Source organism: Netta rufina, assembly GCF_964035555.1.
Source record: "Netta rufina genome assembly, chromosome: 2".
Taxonomy (NCBI): domain Eukaryota; kingdom Metazoa; phylum Chordata; class Aves; order Anseriformes; family Anatidae; genus Netta; species Netta rufina.
In genome coordinates, this window is record NC_140124.1 from 46,898,462 (window position 1) to 46,923,453 (window position 24,992).

General features: G+C 33.3%; 1 protein-coding gene across 1 annotated transcript in view; it reads right to left on the reverse strand.

Annotated features, from left to right (window-relative positions):
• The window catches only part of ULK4 (unc-51 like kinase 4), a gene marked incomplete at its 5' end in the record, with an annotated part of 228,746 nt that extends 204,402 nt beyond the window's left edge, over nt 1-24,344 (reverse strand). Inside the window, 16 exons of the mRNA XM_084281505.1 lie at nt 3,492-3,570; nt 4,350-4,396; nt 5,139-5,320; nt 7,013-7,073; nt 8,794-8,898; nt 9,457-9,556; nt 11,486-11,558; nt 11,684-11,802; nt 13,517-13,612; nt 14,224-14,299; nt 15,120-15,203; nt 15,999-16,100; nt 18,597-18,759; nt 20,066-20,205; nt 23,383-23,482; nt 24,207-24,344. Coding sequence (XP_084137631.1) covers nt 3,492-3,570; nt 4,350-4,396; nt 5,139-5,320; nt 7,013-7,073; nt 8,794-8,898; nt 9,457-9,556; nt 11,486-11,558; nt 11,684-11,802; nt 13,517-13,612; nt 14,224-14,299; nt 15,120-15,203; nt 15,999-16,100; nt 18,597-18,759; nt 20,066-20,205; nt 23,383-23,482; nt 24,207-24,344 — 1,665 coding nt within the window. The remainder of the gene's footprint in view (nt 1-3,491; nt 3,571-4,349; nt 4,397-5,138; nt 5,321-7,012; nt 7,074-8,793; nt 8,899-9,456; nt 9,557-11,485; nt 11,559-11,683; nt 11,803-13,516; nt 13,613-14,223; nt 14,300-15,119; nt 15,204-15,998; nt 16,101-18,596; nt 18,760-20,065; nt 20,206-23,382; nt 23,483-24,206) is intronic.
• Between the last annotated feature and the right edge of the window lie 648 nt (nt 24,345-24,992).

Sequence of the window (24,992 nt, forward strand, 5' to 3'; positions counted from 1 at the left end):
GATAAAATGTCCTTAAGTAAATGTATAACTGGGTAAAAGACAGGAAACTAAGGGTAGAAATAAAGAACCAAATTTTAACATGAAATAGCCAGCAGTGCTGTCCTGTTTGAGTCTCTTGTAGGTCCCATGCTACACTTACAAATAGCAAAGAAATCACAGAAAAATGGATGAGTAAATAATGGGGTGACAGAACTGCAAAGTCTGTTGGAACAACATAGCTCTGTGATGATGGAGCAATATAAGTAGGAAAGAAAATTTATTGTATGCAGCACAGAGTACATGGTAAAAGTAATTCCAGTCTTGCATTTTCTTGAGTTCTAACTTTTCATACTTGGGAAGACAATCGTGAAGGTGTAGGAGGGAGTTCCACAAAGAGACCAAATCTGCCCAACAGTAGCCAAAAAGCAGACCATATTAGAAGTTACTGAGAACAAAACAGGAAATAAATAGAAAACCAACTACCATTCAAATCACTTATGTATGTATTTTATTAGGAGGATGCAGTCCTCCTAATAAGGTTCTTGATCTTAAAGAGATGAAACTGGGATCTGGAAGAGAACATAAGAAGGCAAGAAGGATGAATAAAATTTTAAGAGTTTTGACATGAGGAACAACTAACAAAATTAGAACCTGTCTGGAAGAGAGATGACAAAAAAGAAAAAGATAAAGATACCTTGAACACCCCACTATAACTGGTGCAGAGAAGATGAACGTGAAATGCATGTGCTTCTTGTGCAACGTAAGAACTGACAGGCCTCAGAATGAGCCTATCAAGGGCAGGTCCAAACAAAGGGACTGACTGCTTCACCCAGCATATAGTTTAGCTGTGCAGTTTCTTCCCAAAGGATGTTATGGATGATAAAACATTTAAGAGGGTTCAGAAGATTACAAGACAAATTCGAATACCTGCTTCAGAAAAATCCCAGAGATGCCTATCACGGGAGGTGAAGAACAAGTGTTGGAGAAATAGGAATGCATGCTTGCATTACTCTGTGCTTCTCCAGGTTTCCCACATTTGCCTCTGTAGAGATGTCAAATTAGAGAGCCCTTTGGATTGAGGCAGTAGTGCCATTCTTCACTTGTCTGTAAGGGACTATTTATTTATTTATTTTATTTTATTTTATTTTTATTTTAAGTAAGACCATAAAAAACAGATTTATTTAGGACTTACAGTTCTGGGGTTGTATGTTACAGACTTCCTAAGAACAGGATCATGCAGTCATTTCACATTATGTTCTGACTAGCTACAGCTTGGTTTTGACATTTCCTAAATCACAGCAGCCATCAAGAAACTTCAGCTAGACTATCAGCTGGTTCATATAAGAGGATAAATTATGGCATTATTTGTTAATACAGTACATAATGCTGTTTAAAATGTGCTTTTTAAAAACAGAAGATAGAAAATTATAAATAATTCCAACTTTTTTAAAAGCATGCAATAGCTGACAATCCACAGGAATGTTCAAACTAGCAATTCTGTTACTTGGAGGGGAAGGGAAGCAGGAATCACGACTGTAGAGATCAGAAGTTACAAAAATTATACTAAAGACATGAAAACATTGGAATTAATTTTTTTGATAATTATTTTCCTCATACTAATATGGTAAGCATTCTAAAATATTTTTTTTAATTAAAACATATTATTATGAAAAAAACTGCAAATAATTCACTACAGCAAGCAGAGCAGATGCTGTTTGAACTGTATTAAAATTCAGTTTTGTTAATTTTAAAAACCATAATTTTCCTAATTAATGCATATGAAAATTGATTTTAATTCATAGAAGAATGATAATGAGAATTTTCTTTTCTAGTCCTTCAGTTTAAGTGGGTCACTGGTCTCAGATTTAACTTGCTTTTTGAAGTACATGTATATTCCTAAAAAATGCTAAATTAATTCTGTGAATGATTTTATGTTAATATGAAAAACACAAAACTTGAAATATTTTGAATAAAACCATATTACAGTTCAATGTAAAGCAGCATTAGTCTATTGCTTTTACATTGTCAAAGCAGACTAGAATATACAGTGTTGAGCACAAACAACATATAGAATCACAGAATACTGTCTATGGTGGAAACTGTGACTGCCAGTCAGCTCACTTTTGTTTGTTTGTTTTTTTACAGGAATTTTAAAAGTTAGCCATCCTTTCCTGGCTTTCCCCACTTTGTAACTTTATAAAAGACATCCCTCTCTCCCCCCCCAAAAAAAATAATAGAAATTATGTTTTGAGAGCAGCTTTCACTACAGAATTTAAATGATATTCAACATCGCAAGACGGCCATAATCATTCTAGATAATGAAATGACAAGGTGCACTATTCATTCAAGGAAAAAAACAGAGAGGCCCACAACAGCAGAAAGATCCCTTTTTTTTTTTTTTTTTTTTTGGCAATTCAGCTAACTATTATCCAGTAACATTTTCCTACGTGCCAGATCTGCACAATATTAAGACACATGACCTCACTGCTCTCTAACTCCTTGAGGAGGAGAAGCACAGAAGCTGATGCCGGTCTCTGCTCCCTGGTCGCTAATGAGAGGACATAAGGGAACAGCACAAAGCAGCACCAGGGGAGGTTCAGACTGAACCTGAGGAAAAATGTCTCTACCATGAGGGTGGTCAAATGCTGGAACAGGCTTGCTGGAAAAGTGATTAATGCCTAAAGCCTGTCAGTGTTGAAGAGGCATTTAGACAATGCCCTCAGTAACATGCTTTAACTCTTGGTTGGCCCTGAAGTGGTCAGGCAGTTGGACACGATCTTCACATGTCTCTTCCAGTTGAATTATTCTATTCTGTATTTGCAAAGGGTGTTAGCATATTTGCAAAGTGAGTTTAGCAGTTGTGTTGCCTCACATTCAAATACCAGCTATACCTCATGAAGTAGAAACAATGTCAACCTCACACTTTAAACAGATATTGAACAGCAAATACTATTAAGTTTATGAAATATGTGTATGTATCACACACAAAAAAGGATGGTAAGATCATTTTAATTTCTGTTTAAATCAAATCAGTTGCACAGAATGAAAAACGAACAAACAATTCAAAATATTTTTCTTCTCCAAAGAAAGTTACTTGCTTCTTCAATTGTGCACATTCTTCAAGAATTGTGAGAAATCTCAAACAAATTCCACCTCAATAAATTTTTGTAAAAGGAAAAAAGATTTCTAAGAAACACTTGTATTATTATAATAATTATATTTCAGGATAACCAAATAAGTCAACTTTTTTTCTTCTTACACCCATACAAAAGTATGACAGTGACTACTTGATTTTTCTGAAGAGAAATATAGGCTAGAGCTTTATCTTTTTGGGTGGTTCTGACACAGTTTAGTAAAGATTGCAATAACTACATAGAATAAACGCAGAAGTTAACATATTTAATTATATTTCCATTTTCATATAAGGGGAAAAATAAAGCTGTGAAAAACTGACAGTCATTAACAATGTTAAACTTATTAACTGTGTTAAAAAAAAATAAATGGAAAGTTACCTCAGAAACAGGTACATTTTCTCTGAGTTCAGATGTGTGTAATGCCAGTAAAGCAATCACCCGAGCAACTTTAGCACGTCTGTATATGAAATACATTTTTTGTAGATGAAGAAAAACTACTTCAAAAATACCACAAAACAATCATCTTGCTGTTTATATTTTACAGATTACTAAGGAAAGGAAATATTTGAAGTGCTATTTACAGCTCAAAAGTTATTTTTATTTCAATTTTTATGCCAAATTATTTTAGTATTTCATATTCATTTATCAAATTCATGCAAAAATATGTGTTTTTTTCCTTCAGGAGTGAAAAATTGAGATTCTTTATTTGTTACAGCCTTAGTAGTAAGTCATGCTCCCATTCAGTTTTCTTAAAATAGAGGAAACCCCCAAGAGATCATTTTAAACTTTTTAGCATGACTGACAAAACAAAACAAACAAACAAAAAAAAGTAGGTATCAGCAAATCAGTTTTATGTGTTTCATTAAAGAAAAAAATGTAGTAGTATTAACATTTACTAAACAAGCAGCAGAGGGCACTATCACCTTCAAATATTTCTGACAAACATTTTAAAAACCTATCCTTACAGGTATTTTACTACTATTACAGTATGGCTTAGTTTATCAAATATTGTTGCTTAAAATCACTGAATAAACCAAGTTATATAACTTTTAGAAAAAATTTTAGACATTTAATATAGTAAGTCTGGCAAAAGAGCAGCATGTTAACTCAATACTGAAAGACTTCAATATTATATACACACTGACAGTCAAGCAGTTCGAAAAACCAAAAAACTCCTAAAGAATCACTGACGATCCCATATTTGAAAAAAAATTATTTAAAATAATCATTACTTACATATCCCAGTTGGCGGCTGCACGCAGCTGCTGTATTAACACTGGAAACTATCGTTTAAAGAAGAAGATAAACATTAATGATTTTCAGTGATCTGACAGAACCTGATGTTTAAAAAAAACTCAAAATACTAGTAACTATTTAAAAATGTATTTGGATAGCATTTTCAAAAAATATTATAGATAAAGACCATAGATATTGTCCAAACACATCAATTACCAATAAAAATGCTGAGAGTAAAAGAATATTTTTTTCTCTCTATATATATATATTTTTTTAATTGCTAAATGTATAAGTTTGAGAAAAATATTTTTTCTTTGTGCATACAACTATGCAGAGGAAAAAATGATGCTTTCATCTACAAATCCAGATTATCATACAGTATTAACCAGCAAGTATTTAGGAAATTTAATTTAATTTAATTTTGTGAGAATGGACAGCAGTAGTTGGGAAATGCTAAAAAATAGATTGATTTGACAAACAGCCACTTAAAAAATAACTAGATAATTATATCCTCATTTCTAAAATGTTCTGTTAATTAGCATTTCAGTTATTGAATTATTGTAATAATAATAAATAAGAATTGTACAACGACAATGGAATACAGCAATTTCCAACAGTTCTCCTTTAGGAAAACTTACATGGAATTCAATAATGTTTTCATTGTTTTGTACTTAATTGGTCATATTGTTTGTCATTACACCAATAGTTTCTTGAAATATTACTAAATGAAGCTGATTTTTGCTACAACAGCAAGCATGTAAACCATGTTGATTCCTTCAGCGCTTTTACCAGCTGAGAGTTAACTAGCCGACTTGCAACTTCCTTGTGGACAGCCACAGTACACAGGTAATAGAGTAAATTCAGTTTAGAACGTGCTGCTCCTGCATTTTTCTCAGTGGAATCAAGCAATGAAGATGCTTGTTGCAAGAAGTCATTCCAGTCCACGTCTTTCATAGACGATAACTTCTCAGCTAACCATAAGAAACAAGTAGATAAAGATTGTAGAAATCAAAAAAGAAATAATACATACAAAGCATAAAAAGATATTAAAAACCTTGAGACATTTTTGAAAGTGCAACCCTCCCAAGTCACTGGTCTTTAAGTAAACATTCTACTTTTTTCTAAATATAGGACCAGTGTTTTTGACCTTAATCATTACTAATTCTTAAAAACTAAGTGCAGTTTCATTACAGCAATATTGAGGTAAAAACTAATCAAAGTCAGAAAAATCACCAAAGAATCAATTGCAACAAACTTGATTTTTTAAATATATTTTTAAATAAATATTCATACAGATAGATATCTATCTAGTTAAGCTGTAAGAGTATCAGAACATTGATAACTTGAAGAGGAACACAAGTAAACAGCCACTAGGAACATTAGCATAAATGTTGTAGTTCAGCACAGCAATCATTGTATGGGAATTGAGAATTTTCCAAAGACTTCCTTATCTTTTTCAAGGGCTAACTTCAGTCCATTTTAGTAATCATATATCCCCTCAGTTTTGGCTAACTTTTTACTACCAACTTATCTGACTCCAAAACAGAAAAGAGCATGGCTATATTTTAAACCTGTCTTACACTTAAGTAGCACACTGACTAATAAAGACAATTAAAATTTACATCAGTGAAGGTGAAAAGCAGTTTGAATTTCAGGTATTTATTTCTTTTTTTCTTTCCACAATAACAGACAAACATCAGAATATCAGACTGATATTGGACTGATATTGTAGGTATTTAAATGTAAAATTAAATAAAATACCATCTCCTCAGATTCCTGAGTCTGATCATTTTTGCCTAGGACATTAGCCAAATTCAAGATTTTTTCTTTTACTGCAATCTTAAGAGTGGTAACTATCAAATTTCTTCAACAAATTTGTAACTATCAAACAACAAATTAACTCTCCGAAATACATACTGTATAGAAAGAAAAGGGGGAACTTTGACATCTAGGAAGAGGTGCTACCTGAATTCTACAAGTACTTGCCTGATGTCCCCTTTCAAGCACACTACACCCTAACAGTACTTCCTTAAATAGACAAGAGGAAACATTCCAAAGAAAGAAATGGTACAGTCATGACAACGTGCAGCCTTTTGTTTTCAGAAATAACAGACTTGCTAGAGGTTAAAAACACTACAAAAACAAACAAAAACACCCACAAATCTATGCTATCCACTGGGAACGTTTCACAATTATATGTGGGACTGCCAAGTATTATAGCTTATCAACACTGCACATTTTAACATCCTGTTTTCATTTGCTTCTTTAACTTCGTCAAATTTTAGTCCATTTGGCTGAATATCTCAATTAAAATCTTTTTTTTTTTTTTTTTTTTACAAAAAATATTAAAAGGAAAAAATCTGTGTTTCCCATGCTAAAAAAAATAAAACACATTGTTGGCTGTCTTGTTTTAAATCTTTTGAGCATCAGCTTGTAATTGAAAAGTGCAAAAGAAAAAGAAAGGGTATATGTAACTATTACCACTTGAAAATTCTACTCGTTTTTGTTCTAGCTAAAAAGATAACATTTGCAACTTTAGCTTTAAAAAAAAAACAACTGAGTTCTCCCCATGAGAACTTATAATCTACAAAGGGAGGCTAGTCTTAGGATAGTTACATCATCATGTGCAGAACATAGAAGTCTTAACCTCAGCAGAGCCATACCTGAATAAGCTGGTATAGATAAAGTTTTCAAGTCAAATCTAACTGGCACTTGCTTCATTATCTGTAAAAGCAAAACACACACATCACAACTAGTTTTAATGCATTTCTAGAAGTCTTTCAGCAATTGAACATGGAAACATGAATGTGAAACAAAGATAAAGGATGGCTGTACAAATCACTGCTCATTACTGAGCTGTTTTCCATTATTTCCCACTATGCATTTCTTTCAAGCAGATATATGAGATTTAACTCCATGTTTTGAGTACAATTGTTAGCATTTCCATTTAAATACTTGGTTTTATTTAACAGAAATACAAAAACATTGATTTTAAGTTTACATTTTTACCTTTCTTCTACACAGAAGAATACTCAAAGCTATATAAAGGATCCAGTCTGATACACAGCTGAAAGCTCACAAAAAGTTTAAGAAAGAGAGAAAAATAAAAGAAGGTTTTCAGTTCCACAGATTAGCAGAACACGGGGAAATTTTACAACATAAGCTGATATTTCAGCTTTTACATTTCTGCCAGCATCTAGTCAATCCATTTACAGGAGATTAAATTGCAAACTCTTCAGCATTACCAGGTGTCAGTGTCATCCATTAATGTGAAGATTGCAAAGTCTGCAGTGACTCTGATTACATGCCCATGGAATTTAGAGGGATACTTTGCATTAATTCTGAACCTAGGATTCCACGGTAAAGAAATTAGTCTGCATGTACACTTCCCCCCAGTCTCATCTCTTACAACTGTAGTCAGAAGAGAAGCAGTGAAGGGTTAAGGCTTCGTGTCTAAGTCCTGAGAAAGGACTGTGAATTCACAGAGGTGGCATTCAAATGTTTCATTACCTTTGAAATTCTCCATTGGCGGCCACCCAACCCAAACACAGTATTATTGGGTAGTTTTTCTGTCCAGCTATACAAGAATTTGAGTGTGTTAAGAATTCCATTAAAACAAACAAAAACACAGTTATACTAAAACAGCGGCTATAAGAATTTTCTACCGAGCTAATCAATTCCAATGAAAAGTGTTACAGTCCTGCATCTCCCACTTACTGAGTCAAGTTACCAAAATAATAGATGTAGGACAAGAGTCTCTAACCTATCATTCCTTCTACCAATACTGCACAGGGACCTACAGGTGCACGTTACACTGCGATTGCAGTGCAGAACTAATTCTTTTTTGGCTTTCCCTTTGCTGTCAAACAAGCGTCAGTCTCCACTCAAGAGACTCATCACAAACAGTTTTCAAGTTACAATCCGTAAGACAGAAATTGGATGGATATTTCTTACAACTTCAAGTCTTCTTTTCTAGAAAAGTTCATGCGTATTAGAAATATTAACATGACCTTCATAACCTTACAGAGTAACAGAAGTTATTTAGATGTTATACTTCTAAACTAAATGGCTTCATGGACAGCTTTGTTTTTAGCACACCAAAACACAATGAGCCTTGTGTTCATTTAAGTAATAATAAGAAAGCAAGTTATCAGAAAACAAATCTACAAAAGCACTGAACACAGCATTTAGTAGATTCCATTTCTTGTAAACCATGAATATTACTATTCAATCCCAAAATAATTCTGTCCTCCAAACTAGCAATACAATAGGGTTACAAAAGAATGCCAAAAACTTGCATGAGAGCTTTCCAGATGACGAGGTCGAACTGCTTTAGAGCAAGAGTTATAAAATACAGGAAAGGAGTTTCACCCTGATTACAGATTTATCTACAAAAATAGCCTCACCCACAAGTTCCTGAATCTTATATTTCATTTTGCCATACCTTTGGATTGTCAATGATTGGTGTCACGATAAGATCAGATTCAGTGTAAATGAGCTCTTTCAATGTTGACTCCATATCCTGCTGACTTGAGCACCTATTTTTATCCTAGAACAAGAACAAAGGTTTTTGAAATACTTTTGCACAAAAGAAGAAGATATGTTTATTGCCACAATATTTCATTTAAATGTTATACCACAGAGTTTGGCTATGTAAATTCTATAATTAAAATTGCTTTTTATTCATATAGTAGTAAATAAGGCCTCCCAACTAAAAATTATGATAAACACACATGTGTGAGAAACAGTCACAGGTCCAAAAAAAGCTTGCTTGCAAACTAAGCTTAAAAAAGTAGATGGGACAGTAGATAAGACAGAATTACCTTCTACTATGCATGGGGAATAAAAAAAAATAAATAAAAAAAAAAAAAGGAAGACAAAGTATCTTGATTAACTCCTACATCTGGAGTTCTGCTCTATATTTGGAGTTCTGAAACTATTTTCTTTTTTCTTTAAATTTGCACACTAAAGGAACTACTACTGTATTAATTACTTTTCCATTATAACTATAGAATAGGGAAGAAGTAGTTTGTCTTTGTTATAGACTCCAGGCTATAATTCTAACTGTGATGATACCTCCATCTCTCAGTATTATTTTGCTACTCACCTTTGTCAAGCATGAATCTCTTTGATGAGAATTTTGGATTGGGGCAGTAGTAACATCACTTACTTCTACTGTAATGCTGGTTCTAGGAGTAGGACGAGAACTAAAAAGAGACAAAAATTGTAATTTATTTTGTTGTTATTAATTTTCTCCTGACTGCCAAATCTTTGTAAGCTAGTGGGAATTAAAAACTGTCTCATTTTCATATATGAGTGTGAAGCAGGCTTGTTTTTTAGTTATTTTAAAAATCCTGTCCACTAATTAGAAAACAAAGACAGACCAGAACACTATAGTTACGCAATTTTAATCAAGCTGCTAGTGAACTCTTTTGTGGTAGAATACATTTAAATTTTAAATGTTTAAAATCAACTTTAGAATTATTAAAATTAGCAGGTCAAGAAACACCGATTTAATTGACACCTTTAAATGAGTAGACATTTGCAGAATCTTAATTTGCAGAAAGTAATATACATATTCAGTTGCAAATCAGTTTTTTTATTAGAAAAAGCAACTAAACTAAAAGTGCAATCACAAGACAAAATTAAAGATATTCATTGAAATCAAAGATCAAATGACTAACACAGATCCCATTTTTAACCTTATTTTATCTTATCTTTATCTCATCTTATCTTTATCTATCTTATTTTTATCTTATGTATTTTCGACAGTAACTTAAATTTAATAGGCAAAAGGAAGTGGTGCCTAAATATCTGGTTGGTGGTGCCTAATGGATCTGGTTGGAAGTTCTCACTTCTTAAATCAATAAAGCATGATTTCTACCTAGGAGGCAGAACAAATTATTCTAGGTTCCCATATCAATCATTTATCAAACATTTTTTCCAAAACTAATTTGCTTTTATATACGTTTGAAAGACAGAAAATTCTTTTCCATTTTTCCAGTTCTCAAGTTTGTTTCTCGGGTAAAACAAGACAAGAAATCAGTGAATCAAACTACTTGAAATGAGTAAGACCTATTCCCTTTTCACATGTAGAAGAAGCTACCACTGTCAAAAGCTGATTAACCACCATGACAGTTGAATAAATTCTGGTGCCAAGTGACAGGACAGGAACTTCCTTACACTTCAATGCCTTAAGCTTTAAGAAATTCAATCATTCAAGCAAAAAGTAGAAACAGAATTAAAAATTCTACATATTGCCTTTCTTCTTTTTATTAATAAAATAAGTGTACTCACCATAAATAAAATATATTGGTCTTAAAAGTACACTTTTGGATTATATGGTTTTATATCAAGTGTTTGTACTACCATTGCAGTCTGTCTTCTCAGCAAATTAAGGCAAATAACAAGTGACATTCTGAATTGCTAAAAGTATGTTTTTATCTCATTTTTACATTTTTCCATCACAGCTGAGTAATAATACTTTATTAAACCAACTGAAATAACTGGAAAAGTATCATGCATAAAAGCTCTTTCAGGTTACATAAGAATCTTGAAAGAGTGTTTTATTTTAAACAGAAATATTTCTGCCTGATGAGGACAAGAATAAAACCTTTTATTTATTTATTTATTTATTTATGTGGAGAGCCTGCTTGGCTAGTATATTAGTACAAGTTTCAGAATCACACCGCAGGTGAAACATATCACTTAAATCAATCACAATTTTTTATTTAATACCTGTAGCACTACTTAGTAAATACCAACAGCTTGTGATGAAGAGCCATAGGCAGAATTTCTTAATGCATCTTGAGATGAACATTTATTCTTTCACATCTAAAGTAACCATATTAAAAACCTGTCTAAACAAAGAAAGAAGTTCTAAATGGAGTCTTCTGTTTAGGCAAACACATGAGAAAGAACCAATTTCATAAAGCCAAAACATTGCTTTAACCATACACTTTGTTTTAACTGGTATTCAAGTGCACCTTAATATTAAACTGTTGATAGAAAATTCAAAAGGATACAAGGAAACACTGAAAGAAAACATTACAAACAGAATAATAAAGTATCTGAATAGACAGGGGGAAAAAAACAGACTTTCAAGGGCCTTCTAACTATTGCTTTGATTTTCATACCTGAGAAGAAATATGGATTCATTTAATTCACCATCAACTACATTTTTGGGGCGCAGCTCAGCTGGATTTTCTACTGAAAGAGAACATGAAGTCATACTTGAAGTTAGGAAGAAACAAAACACAGGAAATAAGCATGTTGGTAAGCCTGACAAAATGCACGGGACACATATTTTTCAAAAATAACATAACAAATATTACCTATTTTGAAGGAATTGCTTTGTAGCTTAATATCCGCTGTAGAAGATGACAGATTTTTATAAACTCCTTCTGGCTCCTTGGTATTCCAAGACACAGATGATACTGCGTCCTCATTGCTGCTTAATAGGAAATATTAATTATATAACTTAAAAAAAGAAATCAGATGGATCATGTCTGTTTATTGGAATTATTAACATGCAATTTAACTGTCATTCTCATAGATCAGCATCCTATTGTAATATGTGTTATAAAAACTTTTTATACTAGTAAAGGCAAGACTGAAAAATAAGTTTCTGGCAAGTGACTTAGAGAATACTAAGAAATAACAAATCTATTTTTGAATTTAGTAAATAAATTTATACCCCAAAATAATAGAGCTGTAAAGAAGTATTAAAAGCTTTAGAGACCTTTCAATTTTCACAGAAAGAAGTCACAACTGCCGTATAATGAAGCAGGCTTAATAATGAAGTTTATAACCTAGATTAAGGTCAATAAAAACTACCTTTTTTAGCTTTTGCTTGAGGATTGACATGGCAATTAATTGCACTTTTTGTTTCTTTATACCTGTGCTATTCGCATGGAACTGGGTCATAAAACTTTCATCTTCACGAAGGGTCTCCAGAATATCTAATATTAATCTCTACCATATTGTGAAAAAAAAATGGGCCTCATATTTGGAAAGGAAAAAGTAGACAACTTCTTTTCCATGTCAAGCCCATGGCCTAGGCTTGCCATATTTGCCAATTAGTGCATATCTCTGTATATTTCAGAAGCATTAGGAGACCATCAAGAGTAAGGTCAAAAGATTATTCTGTTCCTCTGAGAATTCCTCAAAGAGGAACACTGTGGTGGAGGTTGACCTAAGTCTCACTAATACGTTGAAGAAGTTCTGACTTTGTGGTATGAACTTGAAATCTGGATTTATTACCTGCCTGTTTGGAGAAAGTAGTAATGAAATGAAAAGACAAAGAGCAGCATCCCAAATAAGAATAAACATTAGTAACAAAAATGCTGCAGCACTGGTACCACAAATAGGTATTGAACAATGCAAGAGAGAATTTAAAAATAGATAAAACACAAAAGCATTCAGCATTCTAAAATAAAACTATTTTCACAGGAGTTCCCTGGATGGAACCTAAACTATCATTCAAATATTTAGAACTACAGATCATTAAAACACACGCTAATTGGAAATTAAAAAATTAAAAGCAGCAAGATAATGGACATTTGAGGAAGCCTATTTAATGTATAAGCCTGTTTTCATAAAAGGTTTGGGTATTTCTGCATATATAAGAGTATTCTAGATTTAAAAAGAAAACACTAGATTAATGCTTTACTCTATAAACTCTATAATGCTTTACTCTATAAATAAGAAATATGGGTTAGCTGCATTTGTGAGGCTGAAATGAATCTACATGTATATGGATTGTTTTTATGATTAAGCTTAGAACATCACTAAACCTAACAAAAAACTTCAATAAAAGAGATAAAATTGACTCATAAGGTTCTAGAAAGGCTTTTGAAGAACAGTATTACAAGTCAAATTACCAAGCATCTTTGTTACATGAACAATGAAAATAAATAAAAATGTGAATACATTCTAGGGAGAAAGGACTATTGAAAGCAACAGGTACTATAATACACTAATAGGATAACGCAATTGCTAAGGCTCCCGGATTGTTCACTGGATGGAGTAACATTTCATTCATCAATTAGTTGTCAACGTGAAAATTCTAAGCAAAATTCAAAGATTGAAATACTCGCAGGAAAACAAAACAAAAATGTAAAAATATTGGTTCACTTGTATGCTACATCTGTTTGCACACTCAGTACCTTAAGCTTGGTCCCTGGCTGTCTGCAGAATCACCATCACAGTGGTCAAGACGGCCTTTCCAGAAAGGGTGCTGCAACAGGTCTGTCCAATTCAACCTATTGAAAAGCAACAAACAAATGAAAAAACAATAGCAAAGTAGAGCTAAAAAGACAGACACCAAGCTAGGTTTAGTATCACTGGGTTCAATGAAGCAACTAATCCCTTTGAGTTGTATTTGGACAGCAAAAAAGTTTTCTTATATGAGAAACTTTTTGCCTCAATTGAAATGCCTCATTCACACAACACAGAGGGATGAGGTTAAGACTGAAAGAGACCGTTGGGCCAATCCCAACATTTAAATTATTTGAACTACCCTGCAAATGATAATCTTACATTATACAACAAGTAAGACTTAACACCTATAAATCAAAGCCTTATATAATAGATGAGCCCATTGCTCTTGAATAGCAAAGACATCTAGTTTAAAAAGCTACCCATCATCCCTGTTATCATTATGTATTTAGCACCACCTACAAAAACACAAAGCTATATTGAATCAGAACGGTCCATATATCTTTGCATGAAAAAGCAAAATTTGTTCTTTTATGAGGGTTAAAATTATTTTTGCATTGTCGCATATAGAACAGTATACATGTAATACCATAGCAGTGATTTTTTTCCAGAGGTGAAAAGACAATGTAAACAACTCATCAACTAGACACTTTACCTCTTTTGAGGATCCTTTTGAAGCAAGCCATCAAGTAAACTAATGAACTCTGCAGAAGGTTTCTGGGAAGCAGAACCTGCAAACACTTAAGGTAAGGATTGGGTAGCAAAACCAACTGTCAACTATGATAAGGTAGATCAAATCTTTATCTGAAAATAGTGTTAGAACAGCTTAATTTAATAGTAATTTCATCTGAAAAAATGTGAATGCATCAAAAGTTCTAAATATAAACTCTGCATTTCAAAGGATCCTCTGAAGCAGCAAAAAACAATACTTGGTTACCAAACTAATTTGATTTTTTATATGCTTAAAGAACCACTCTCCATTATCATACAGCTATTAGCAGAAAATAGAGTTGAAAGCTGCTTTAATTGCAATTTACACCAACCCTGACAATTTTAAAAGGACTGTTGTTGCATCCTATTACACAGAAGATGTTTCCAGAACTCTTAGTTAAATGAGAAAGACTGATTCTGAGAGCTCAAAACTCTGAAATGCAATTTATCCACTTTGACAACAAAGTTTCCCTTAGAATTGAAAGGAGTAACAGTTTTAACTCTACCGCACTGTTCTCATTGCTACTAACTGAAAAGGGACACCAATATTCAAGTGTCGCCATGGATACCACCAATGCCCAGAATGACAGAGTTCAAAAATTCCATCCTGGACAGTACATTTATTTTTAATTCTCAACACTAAATGATACGCCTGTTTGTCAATAGAGAAATAAACATTCATCATTAATGGTAGAAGTTCTCATCAAATGAAAAGCAACTGTAACATTCACTTTGAACAGCTAAATGATTCCTGCAATGAACTTCAAAAGAAACAGTGCAAAGTAAAACCAACTTAAGTATTACTCTGATTTGACATATTTAACAAGAGCAAATTGTTACCCTCCGGTCTAGGTGGCAGTGGATCTTCATACAGAATCTTTTCAATTAACTCAGAGGAGTTGTCTGAGAAGAATGGTGGTCTTCCTACAAACAAACAGAAGGTTTATTTCCCTGATTAGGCAAACTTCAAAATGGCTTTCAGGAGCAATGATACACATTGAGCTCATTTCCCAAAGAAAACATCCAAAGCAATAAACACCTTCACTCTGAATTCTATTTACCAAGTTCACTTCTTAACTTAAACATAAAACCTTTCTAAATTCTTCTACCATGAACAGCAGAAGAGGCCAAGGACATGCACTAAAGATGGCTTGAGGGAGGCCACCATGACAGCTCTGTATAAATCAGGAGTAAGACAGCCAACAGAAAAAGTCTAAGCAGAAAATGTCGATCCAGCAGATCAGTGTGTTATCTAAGACTTCAGAACACTGCACTGTAATTGTTTGATGCTGAAGTTTTCCTTCCAGCTGCAGACAATGCTAAGTTTATCTGCAGGAAGCCTAATGACTAGTTTTATTCTAGTTACAGTTTTCTCCTTGGCCAGATTAATGCATCCACAGTTTAATATTAAAAGATAAAAACATTACACTGCCAGAATGCAAGTACTGCTGCAATTTCAAGCAGTATTTGAGGAATACAAGTCGGTTAATATTGTTATATTTAGATCTCATTCAAAAGTAGAGCTTAATAGTATTACTTTAATTGATTGCTTGACAGAGTCCCATACTATTAAGTAAATTTAATATGTTCTTCAAGAAATCTTTCAAACCTGTCTTAATTCTTCCTTAACTTCCCTGGAAAGTAAACAAGAATTTATATTGGGACCACAAAATACGTTTTCATTACCACTGATACTAAAGAAATATACAAACTTACAACCTGAAAACATTTCATAAAGTAAACATCCCAAGGACCACAGATCACTGGATTTGGAAAAGTCTTCTCCCTTTATTGCTTCTGGAGCCATGTATACTGGGTTGCCTACAAAATACAGCATACAAATTCAATTCAGCATCTGTTCTGCACAACACTATATTTTCTCTCCACACTTCAGTGTGTTAGGGTTTATCTCCACTTAGATGCAAGAAAATTGAGATACCACACATAATTTGAAAGTAACTTCCTCTTATACCTTTCTTAAATTATGTATGATTACAGAAACTATTTTGTTGTTTACCTCCCTCCCATTAACCAACTTGGTTTGTGCTATATTTTCTAATACAATCAATGCAAAGAGTGCTTTGATATACCTTGACAGTTTCCACAGCCAAGGAAATTGGGAATAATGTTAAACCAACATAATTCTCATGTGAATAACAGAACAGATTAGGTTATATCCGGTTTTATATTAAAAAATATATATATCCTAAGACATAAATTTCCAGAACATTAGAAAACTGCTAGAAAAACAAGGTAGTCATTAAAATAGTCTAAACTAGTTATACCTATTTTCACACATTAAAACATTATAAAAACATCACGTCAGATTATGGCAGTTCATTCAGAAAACCCTAATTTGTTTTGTTATAGAAAAAAATATATATGCAGTTCCTATTTCTACAGTAGCTTCCAACTAAACACTAACTAGATTCTCCAAAATCTCTGTAAGAATTATGCAAACTCAGCAAAAATGTAAATTTCATAGTCCTTTAAAAAGCTTATTTTGGATTCTTTTGCTATCAGATTTTTTTATTATTTTTTTTGAAGTGACAATAGGTCATTAACCATACAATTGAAAAAGCTGCTCTGAAAGGCAACAGGAAAGAGATTAGATTTGTATTTCTTCCTGAATAAAGATCTGGTTTTGGTCTTAATATTTTCAGTATGTGCTTTCTGCAGGAGACAGCAAAGTATTGAGAAAGCTCTCTTTGTTCCCACAAAATATTGCCAAGAATTCCATTGTTCCATATAACAGTAACTGCTATGACACATCATTATCTTGGAAATAGAGGTCTGTGAGATGCTCCAAGACATGAACTATTGAAAGATTCTCAAGATTAAAAGCAAAAATCTGAAGTTCTCTTATTTGATGAAAACAAAACACAGTGTTTGCCACGTAGTCCATTTTCATGGATGTCTCTTAAATTAAAACAAAGGAACTCTCATACTTCAAAAAGAAACACTCTTTCCTAAAGGAATGCTCTTTCTTTGGTATCTTTAGTACCAAAACAGTCAAACCTCAAACCAGAAGTGAAATGGAACACTGGCATCAAAAAGGATAGTTAAAGTCTTATGTCAATAAAAATCACAAAAGCCTATTTCTAAGCTATTTTAAATGGATACCTAACAGCAGTGTAGTCTCCAATTACAGTAGCTGCAGTTCTGTGTAGTACTTACTGAGCTGTGTATACTTTTAACATGAAGTTAATGGAAATTACTCCTAGACCCTATGGAGTCTGCAGCACTTTTTTTTTTCTTAATGTATATGCTAAACACTAGAGATATAAATGTCATCAATTATTAAAGATAGTTTAAGTTCAATTTCCAATGTTTTTAGTGATTTTTATTATTTTTGTAATCCTACTACTTGTACTTAGTTGATGATACGTGAAATGCATCAAGGACCAATGGTATTTTACTGAGTTATTTCTTTTAATAATCATTACTTTTCATCAAATAGAACGTACAATTTAATCTCCCTTAGCAAACCCAAACACAATTAACATTTTCAATTAATTAGCTTCCTTGAACCATTTTCAATCTCATCCACATACACATTAAAAAAAAAAAAAGACAAATTTCGGTTCTATTTTTTCTTTTTCTCCAATGAAAAATAAAGCAAGAACAGTTTATGAGCTAATGAAAACTTGTTCACGATACAGAAACAGTTTGTACATTAAGCCCTACTGCTGGGATGTGATGTCAGTTGCAAAAAAGCCTTTTAAAAATTGAAAGTTTACAGGCTGTATTATATTTATTTAACGATCACCTATGTGTAAGGTTCAATCCAAAAATAACCTGAAGTCTATTTAAAACGAGTAGGAAAGGTAAGCAATTGTTAACCTATCATATGATTTATGACAGAAGGATATTTTTCCAGTTCTTAGTTAAACTGTTCTTGTAAAGTTTAGAATTATGGCCATACACCTGTAAAACACAGCTTCTCTACTTCTTACTCATTCACGAGCGTTGTTCCCTCTCTATGTTATAATCCTTCCAAACAATCTTTAGGAGAAAATTTTTTAGTTTTAAGCCTACTTAAGGAAATCCCCACATGGGGGATATGTAAACCCTGCTTACAGAAAAGTTACAGATGATGCTTTCCATTGCAAAGACAATGGTATTTACAAACGTCCACCCAACAGAATTAATTATTCAGTTTTTCCAGGAATTTAGTAAGCCCCAGCCCCAACAGAATGATGATCAGTTACCTTCTTTCAAAGTCTCCTCTCAAAATTATTTATAACAAGGGCTTTTTCCCCGCTTTCACTCTGGCCCTTTGGTTTAAAGCAGTTTTGACTAGTAGAAGTATCATACCTCGAAATCTGTCTTTCATGCATCTTTGTGGAGTGCCTTCACTGACATCTCCTCCTGGTTCTTCAGAGGAAATTAAATCAAAAAGCTCTTCCAGATTTTCACCATCTGCTTTAGCCAAGCAAAAATTACTGAATTTCAAACTACCACGTCCTTCCAGCAGGATCTACAGGGATAAACAGAATCCAACAAACAAGTACCAGATATTAACAGTAGTGACTGCTGACTTTTCCAATATAAACTAAAAAAATAAAAAGCGTAATCAAATCATTTAAGTAAAGAGATGGATGATCACTTTCATATTATTACAACCAGAAAATTTCCTAAGCTCACAACAGAACTATCAATGGTTCAACACACATTTTTGTTTATTTATTAAATCAAAACAATAATGATGTTACTACAGTGAAAAAAAGAGAGTAGAAGTAAGATATGTTGTAAAGTAAAAGAATAAAAAGTAACACTGTCTTCTCTGAGGAAAAAAAAAAAAGTGAATCTTTCCAATTTGATCCAGCAGAAAATTCTAAAGATTTTGTCTAACAAACATGAGAATTTTCCCCATGCCGTCACTGCATAAAGACATAATTAAAATAAAGGTAATTTCCATAATTAAAAATTTTGGAATCCCAAAAATGTTGTTTGAAGAAATTGCCCATTTAGTCAAACTGGAGGAAAAAGTCTTACTTTCGCACTTTATTCTGTGTTCAAAAGAATACTTTACAGTTTTTACATTTTCTTTTTTTCTCTTATTCTTCAGAAAAAATACAGAGGCATTACCATTATGCTTTATTTACATATTCATATCTACTTCCTGCACTTTGACCCACAAATGACAAACTGAGTACAACTGCAAGTTTTACAGAAAATTCATACACAAGGGCAACTTCACCACTTATAGACCAAGATCAAAATTACTGTTAAAACAAGAACTTTTGATCACAGCTACATTCACTTTACTATCTAAATTAAAACCATGAACTTTGACTGAACCGTATGTAAGTTCCACATGGACAGTCAATGACAGAAATTGCAAAGATTGGTGGTTTTATGCAAGTGAAAGATGATAATTTAAATGGCATTTGGAAACAATGGAGAAAGTTATTTACAAATAAAGTTAACTTTACTCCCTTGTTAGCATTTTCTGTGACTTCAAAATATCCTGCAGCATGATAGAGCAGGTATAATATGAGGTTAGGGCCCTAGGGTAGAGAAGTAAAATCCTTGATTAATTCAGACCAGTACATCAAGCCAAAAAGAATCTATAGTTCTATCAAATTTAGAATACAGAAATAAATCAATTAGATCATAAACTATTCAAGCTCATTTCTTGTTGTCTTTACATTTATTACAAAGCTCAACTGGCCTCCAACATTAGATAAGCTTCTCACAATAGTAATAATGATTAACACTCTGATAATGATTAACAAGCAAGGTAATATACAACATCCACGATAAATAATGCTCCTTGTTACCTTTCCAGGTGTCAGTTCACAGAAGATAATTCCAAGATTATGAATGTGGTGTAAACCAGTAATCAAGTCTACACCAAATTCTCTCACTACGTCTTCAGGTAGATGTTCATCTTGAGCAATAAGAGATTCTAGAGAACCACCTGAAATATGTTTACACATGGTCAGCACAGGAATTATTTGTGCATATATAGAAAATGTCAGGCAAAGACATTATACATACTTCTTCAAAAGAGGTCAACCTAAAATGATAACCAGTATTTGTTAAAAATACCTTGAGATTATAAAATAATTACAAAACGTACAAAAAAATTTATTTCCAAGATTGTGACAAAAAGCTTAAGTTTGACTACAATAAAATTGAATGCAAGACTTTAACAACGCTTTCATATTGTTTAATTTTGCAAAGGAAACACAAGGCAAAAAAGAAATCCCATGAAGCAGTGCATCATGTCCCAGTGTGATAGCACACATGGGTTTGTTCAGACTCCTTAACTCATCCAGCAGGGATCGGGGTAAGAGAATAAATAATACCAAGAGCACGCTATCAACATCTATGAACAAGCACTAAAACTAATGACGTGGAATTCCTCACTAAGTTCTCGGACAAAAGAAATAGTAAAGTTCTGAGGTCCAGAGGTCAACATCATTCAACAGATGTACTTTGTTTGTTCTTCACACATGGTATTTTTATATTGTCCTCTTCTTGATTCTTGTGTGACTCAGTTCTTCATTTTTATCCTTTCCTCCTTTTGGTTTTAAAAAAGAATAAAAAATACTCAGGAATGAATTTTCACATCTCAGGCTTCTTGTACAAATCCCAGGCCCAGCCCAGCAAGTCCGCTCACCTCTCTGGACTTCTCATCCCAACAAAATTTTCTTCTGTGTCATGACAAAATCTCCACTCTCCTTCTTCACTAACTTTTGACCACCCTTCCTCCAATTCTGATCTGATTACACCTACAAAGCATGTCAAATATCCTTCATATCTTCTACTACCCATGTCCACCTCCATGCTTCACATTTGCTTTCTATGCTTTTTTCCCACTATTGTTAATCTTTCTCTGTCCCTGCAAAATCTCGTCCCCCATCACCTGCTTCTCCACATCCCAGTGATTCTCAGGTATGTCAGACACATCCCATTTGAGCCATGGCTGACCTAACTCTTCACAAGACTTGGACTTGTCCTAATTACCTAGCTTCTACCAGTTCATTGTTCAAACAGTCTTTCTTCTTCCTGTCCCAGTCTACCATCCTAAATTCCACATTCCCAAGACCCCATTTCTCTTCCGTATTTGTTCCTTTACACCTAATCTGTTTCCCCAAGACCCTGCATTGCATTTTGTGAATTGTCTATGGGTTTTCTGGATTATCTATCATGTGTTAGTCAAATCATGCAGATTAAAAAAAAAAAAAAGACAAAAAAAAGTCCTCAAATGAAAACAGGGTTTAGGAGAGCTTTCCATAGAGAAGGATAATAGATCTTCTATTCCAAATCACATAACAGATTTTTCTGAGCTTTTTTTCCACTTCCCTCTTCTTAGTAATTTCTTTCAGAGAATAGTATGACTGTAAGGTCTTTTAACAACAGTATTCTTCAAGTTGTACAATGCTGCTGAATCTTAAAATCATCCAAAATCTTTTTTACACTGTTTAGTATATCAGTCACCTTTACAGCCCACCCCATACTATGTAACTAAAAATAGTAAAGAATTTTCCATCATTCTTAGTTACCACTTTTTACAATGTATTTTAGAGGGCTATGTAGAGAATAGTCTCATAATATGACCAAATAGACTAGGAGAAAAAAATAGCGAAGCCAGCAGCACAAAAGTATGCTGCATCTGGTAACAGAAATTCACTTGTCATCTTGAGATGAGCGAGAGATCATCCACATGTCAAAAGCAGTTTTCAGGGCTCTATACAGAATCAATAAGAAATTCCTATCTTATTCGATTTACAAGTATGCTAGCTCCAAGACATCCTCCCTGCAGCAAACTGCTGACAAAGAATATAGGGACTCCAATCAGAATTTGAGACGAGTCAGATGGAAGCTTTATTAACTATGCCTATAGTGAGAGAACATTCAGGCAGCTTTTACTTCTCTGCTCTTCCGTTCTCTGCCAAGTGACAATGATGGAGAGATGGCTCCTGATGTTCCACTTCTATACGTCCCACCAGTATTAGCTTAGAAGTGGGGGTTGGATACAATCATAGACTGTTAGCTTTTAATCAAAGGAACGTTGTTTTAGTTAGATAAACTTCTTAGCCAGGCATCTCAAATCTTAAATATTAATAACTTCACCACCACACTGCGATACTGCAAGGTAAAATACATAATAATTGCTCTAACTGTTCTTAATGAATGTCTGGCTGTCTAATAACTCACATACAGTAAGACTAGGCAATTAGGCCAAAGCTTCCAAATCAGCCAACTAACTTCACTTCTGAAAATCGAAAGTACGATCTGATTATTCGTCAGGACTTTTAGCTTCTCCAGTAATTTCTGGAAATAGGATTCTGGACAGAAAAAAAGGCAGTGTGCAATATTGACTCTTACTATGAAACAAATCCCACATATCAAAATCTTAACATGTATCTCTTGCACAACTGGAGCTCTTTTCTTTCCACGTAGAGGAAAGCATACTATCTAAAGTTTAAAAAATGCTTTAAAACCTTTCTGTTTTAACAGATTGACAAGAAACTATCAAAACTCAGTGAATCACTTAATGCAGTTTTGGGTTCTCAACACACACAAATTAATATCTTAACAGAAGAGTCAAAACACTTCTGTTGAACAGGAAAAAAAAAACAGCAACAACAACAAAACTTATACAGAACTGCCCCTTGATTAAAAAAAAGAAGCATTTATACAATGTCAAGTCACTTGTAAAGTACAACTTATTCACTCCTTATTTATTATGGTATGCTATAAAATGAGAACACCAAAGTTGACAGTCTTTAGAAATCTTTTCTCAAGTAAAATTGTATATAACTACCTTCCCTCTACTCACAATTTCATTTCCCCTGAGTAGACCCACCCGTTAAGGTAGTACAAACTAAGATTATGTCACATAAATTAACATTTAACATGACACACTGTGAAGTAGAAGAGAAATATGACTTCAGTGAAATTCTAAAAAACGTTTCCAGAAGCAATTTTTTTTAAAGCATACATACATATAAATATATCATACAAAATACATGATTGTTAATTTTTTTCAAAAACCTAAGTAAGCATTTGTTGTAGGAAAAACTGTTAAAGTAAATCTCTTACAAATACCTGTACAATATTTTTTTAATTTCTGAGTTTACCTTACCTGTGCACAATTCCACTACAAGCCAGAGATGGTTGCTTGTTTCATACCATTCATGAAATGTCACTATATTCTTGTGTCTGATGTCATGAGTCAGACGAACCTAGAACAAAGTTCCTAACATTTTTAATGGGAAAAAAACAGCTGTATATATGGACTGTAGGGGGGGTTGAGACAATATAGCTTTTCTCTAGGTCAACTGCTCATTCTTTTACCTATTCCAGCAGACAGAGAATTTAAAAGTTAATTTCTAACTCTAAGATTTTAATTTTACTTGTAAGTTGAGGACAGATAACTTTCCCCATAGACCTTGCCCTACTTAACCTCTTTCAAAAATATGGGAAAGTTCCCCAACCACTGAAATACAGACACTGTAGATTTCCAAGCACTATTTAACTTCTCTGCATCATTAAAACTGTAACAGACTCCAAATCAGAATTTGGGATTAACCTTGGATTTCTGCTTTCTTTTTCAGTGAGAACACAACTGTGAGGAAAATATGGTTGGATGTAGTAAGAGGAAATAAAATGAATGTATGAAAACAGCTTTTTTTTTTTTTCCCAAAAGGTTCTCTGATGTATCATAGAAATGGTAAGCCTCTAAGCATGACTTCATGCATGCGATTTACACAATAAAACCTGATGAGAGAAATAAACAATTTAAAGTAAGTCTCAAAGTATAGGACTTTGAAATCTTAAGAAGCTGATACAAATGACAACAAACTCCATGTAAACAAGCAATTGGTGTTTTTCTTTACTATCACCTGTGCTACAAAAATTTTTTAGGCTATGTTGTTTCCCAGATTTAGCAGGAAAAACATTACTTACCCAGTTTGTTATTTCAGCTCTTTTGCATTTATCAGTGCAAAGAATGGCAACAAAATTAATTGTCCCCTTTCTTCTTCCTTTATAAACAACTGTCTTGTTTCCTCTTCCTATCTCTTCATACAGAATGAAGTTCTCCATGCTTAAGGATGCTTCACTGGCAAGGGATTAGAAATATGATATTACTTTCATAAACAGATAAACATTTAAAGGAAGAAGGTGGAAGGGGGATGTGTTCAAATTTATTAATAAGCGAGGTACTGCATTTACATGCACAATTCTTAAAAAGAGGGATTGTATACATCCAGAAAGATCAAACATAACTATCTCACAGAAGGCCTGCTCTCATGAAATCTGATCAGAATTTTTGAACGGGTGACAGTGTTTTCCACTTCCAAAGCTCTTTACACATTCCACCAATTACAGATGGGCCAATAACTAGGAATTACAAATATTTTACCAGTAAATAAAATTCTAAATTTGATATCATGATTTTTAAGCTCTACGCAAAACGGCTGGCCAAATGAGAATATCCTAAAGAGAAAGCCTTAACAAATACGATTACCATTTCTGCCCAGGGGCACATCAGGTGCATGGTCCCATGCAGCTTTCCACCATGTAATTTAACCCTTCTAAATAATTTAATCAACATAACTGAAAAAGAAACACACAGGAATCAGTACTGTCGCCAATACTACGCTGCCTGTAATGTTACCAGTTATAGGAGTCAGTGTTAAGTTTTTTGTTTGTATTGAATATTTTTCTATCCGTGAAAAAGCTGTGTAAATT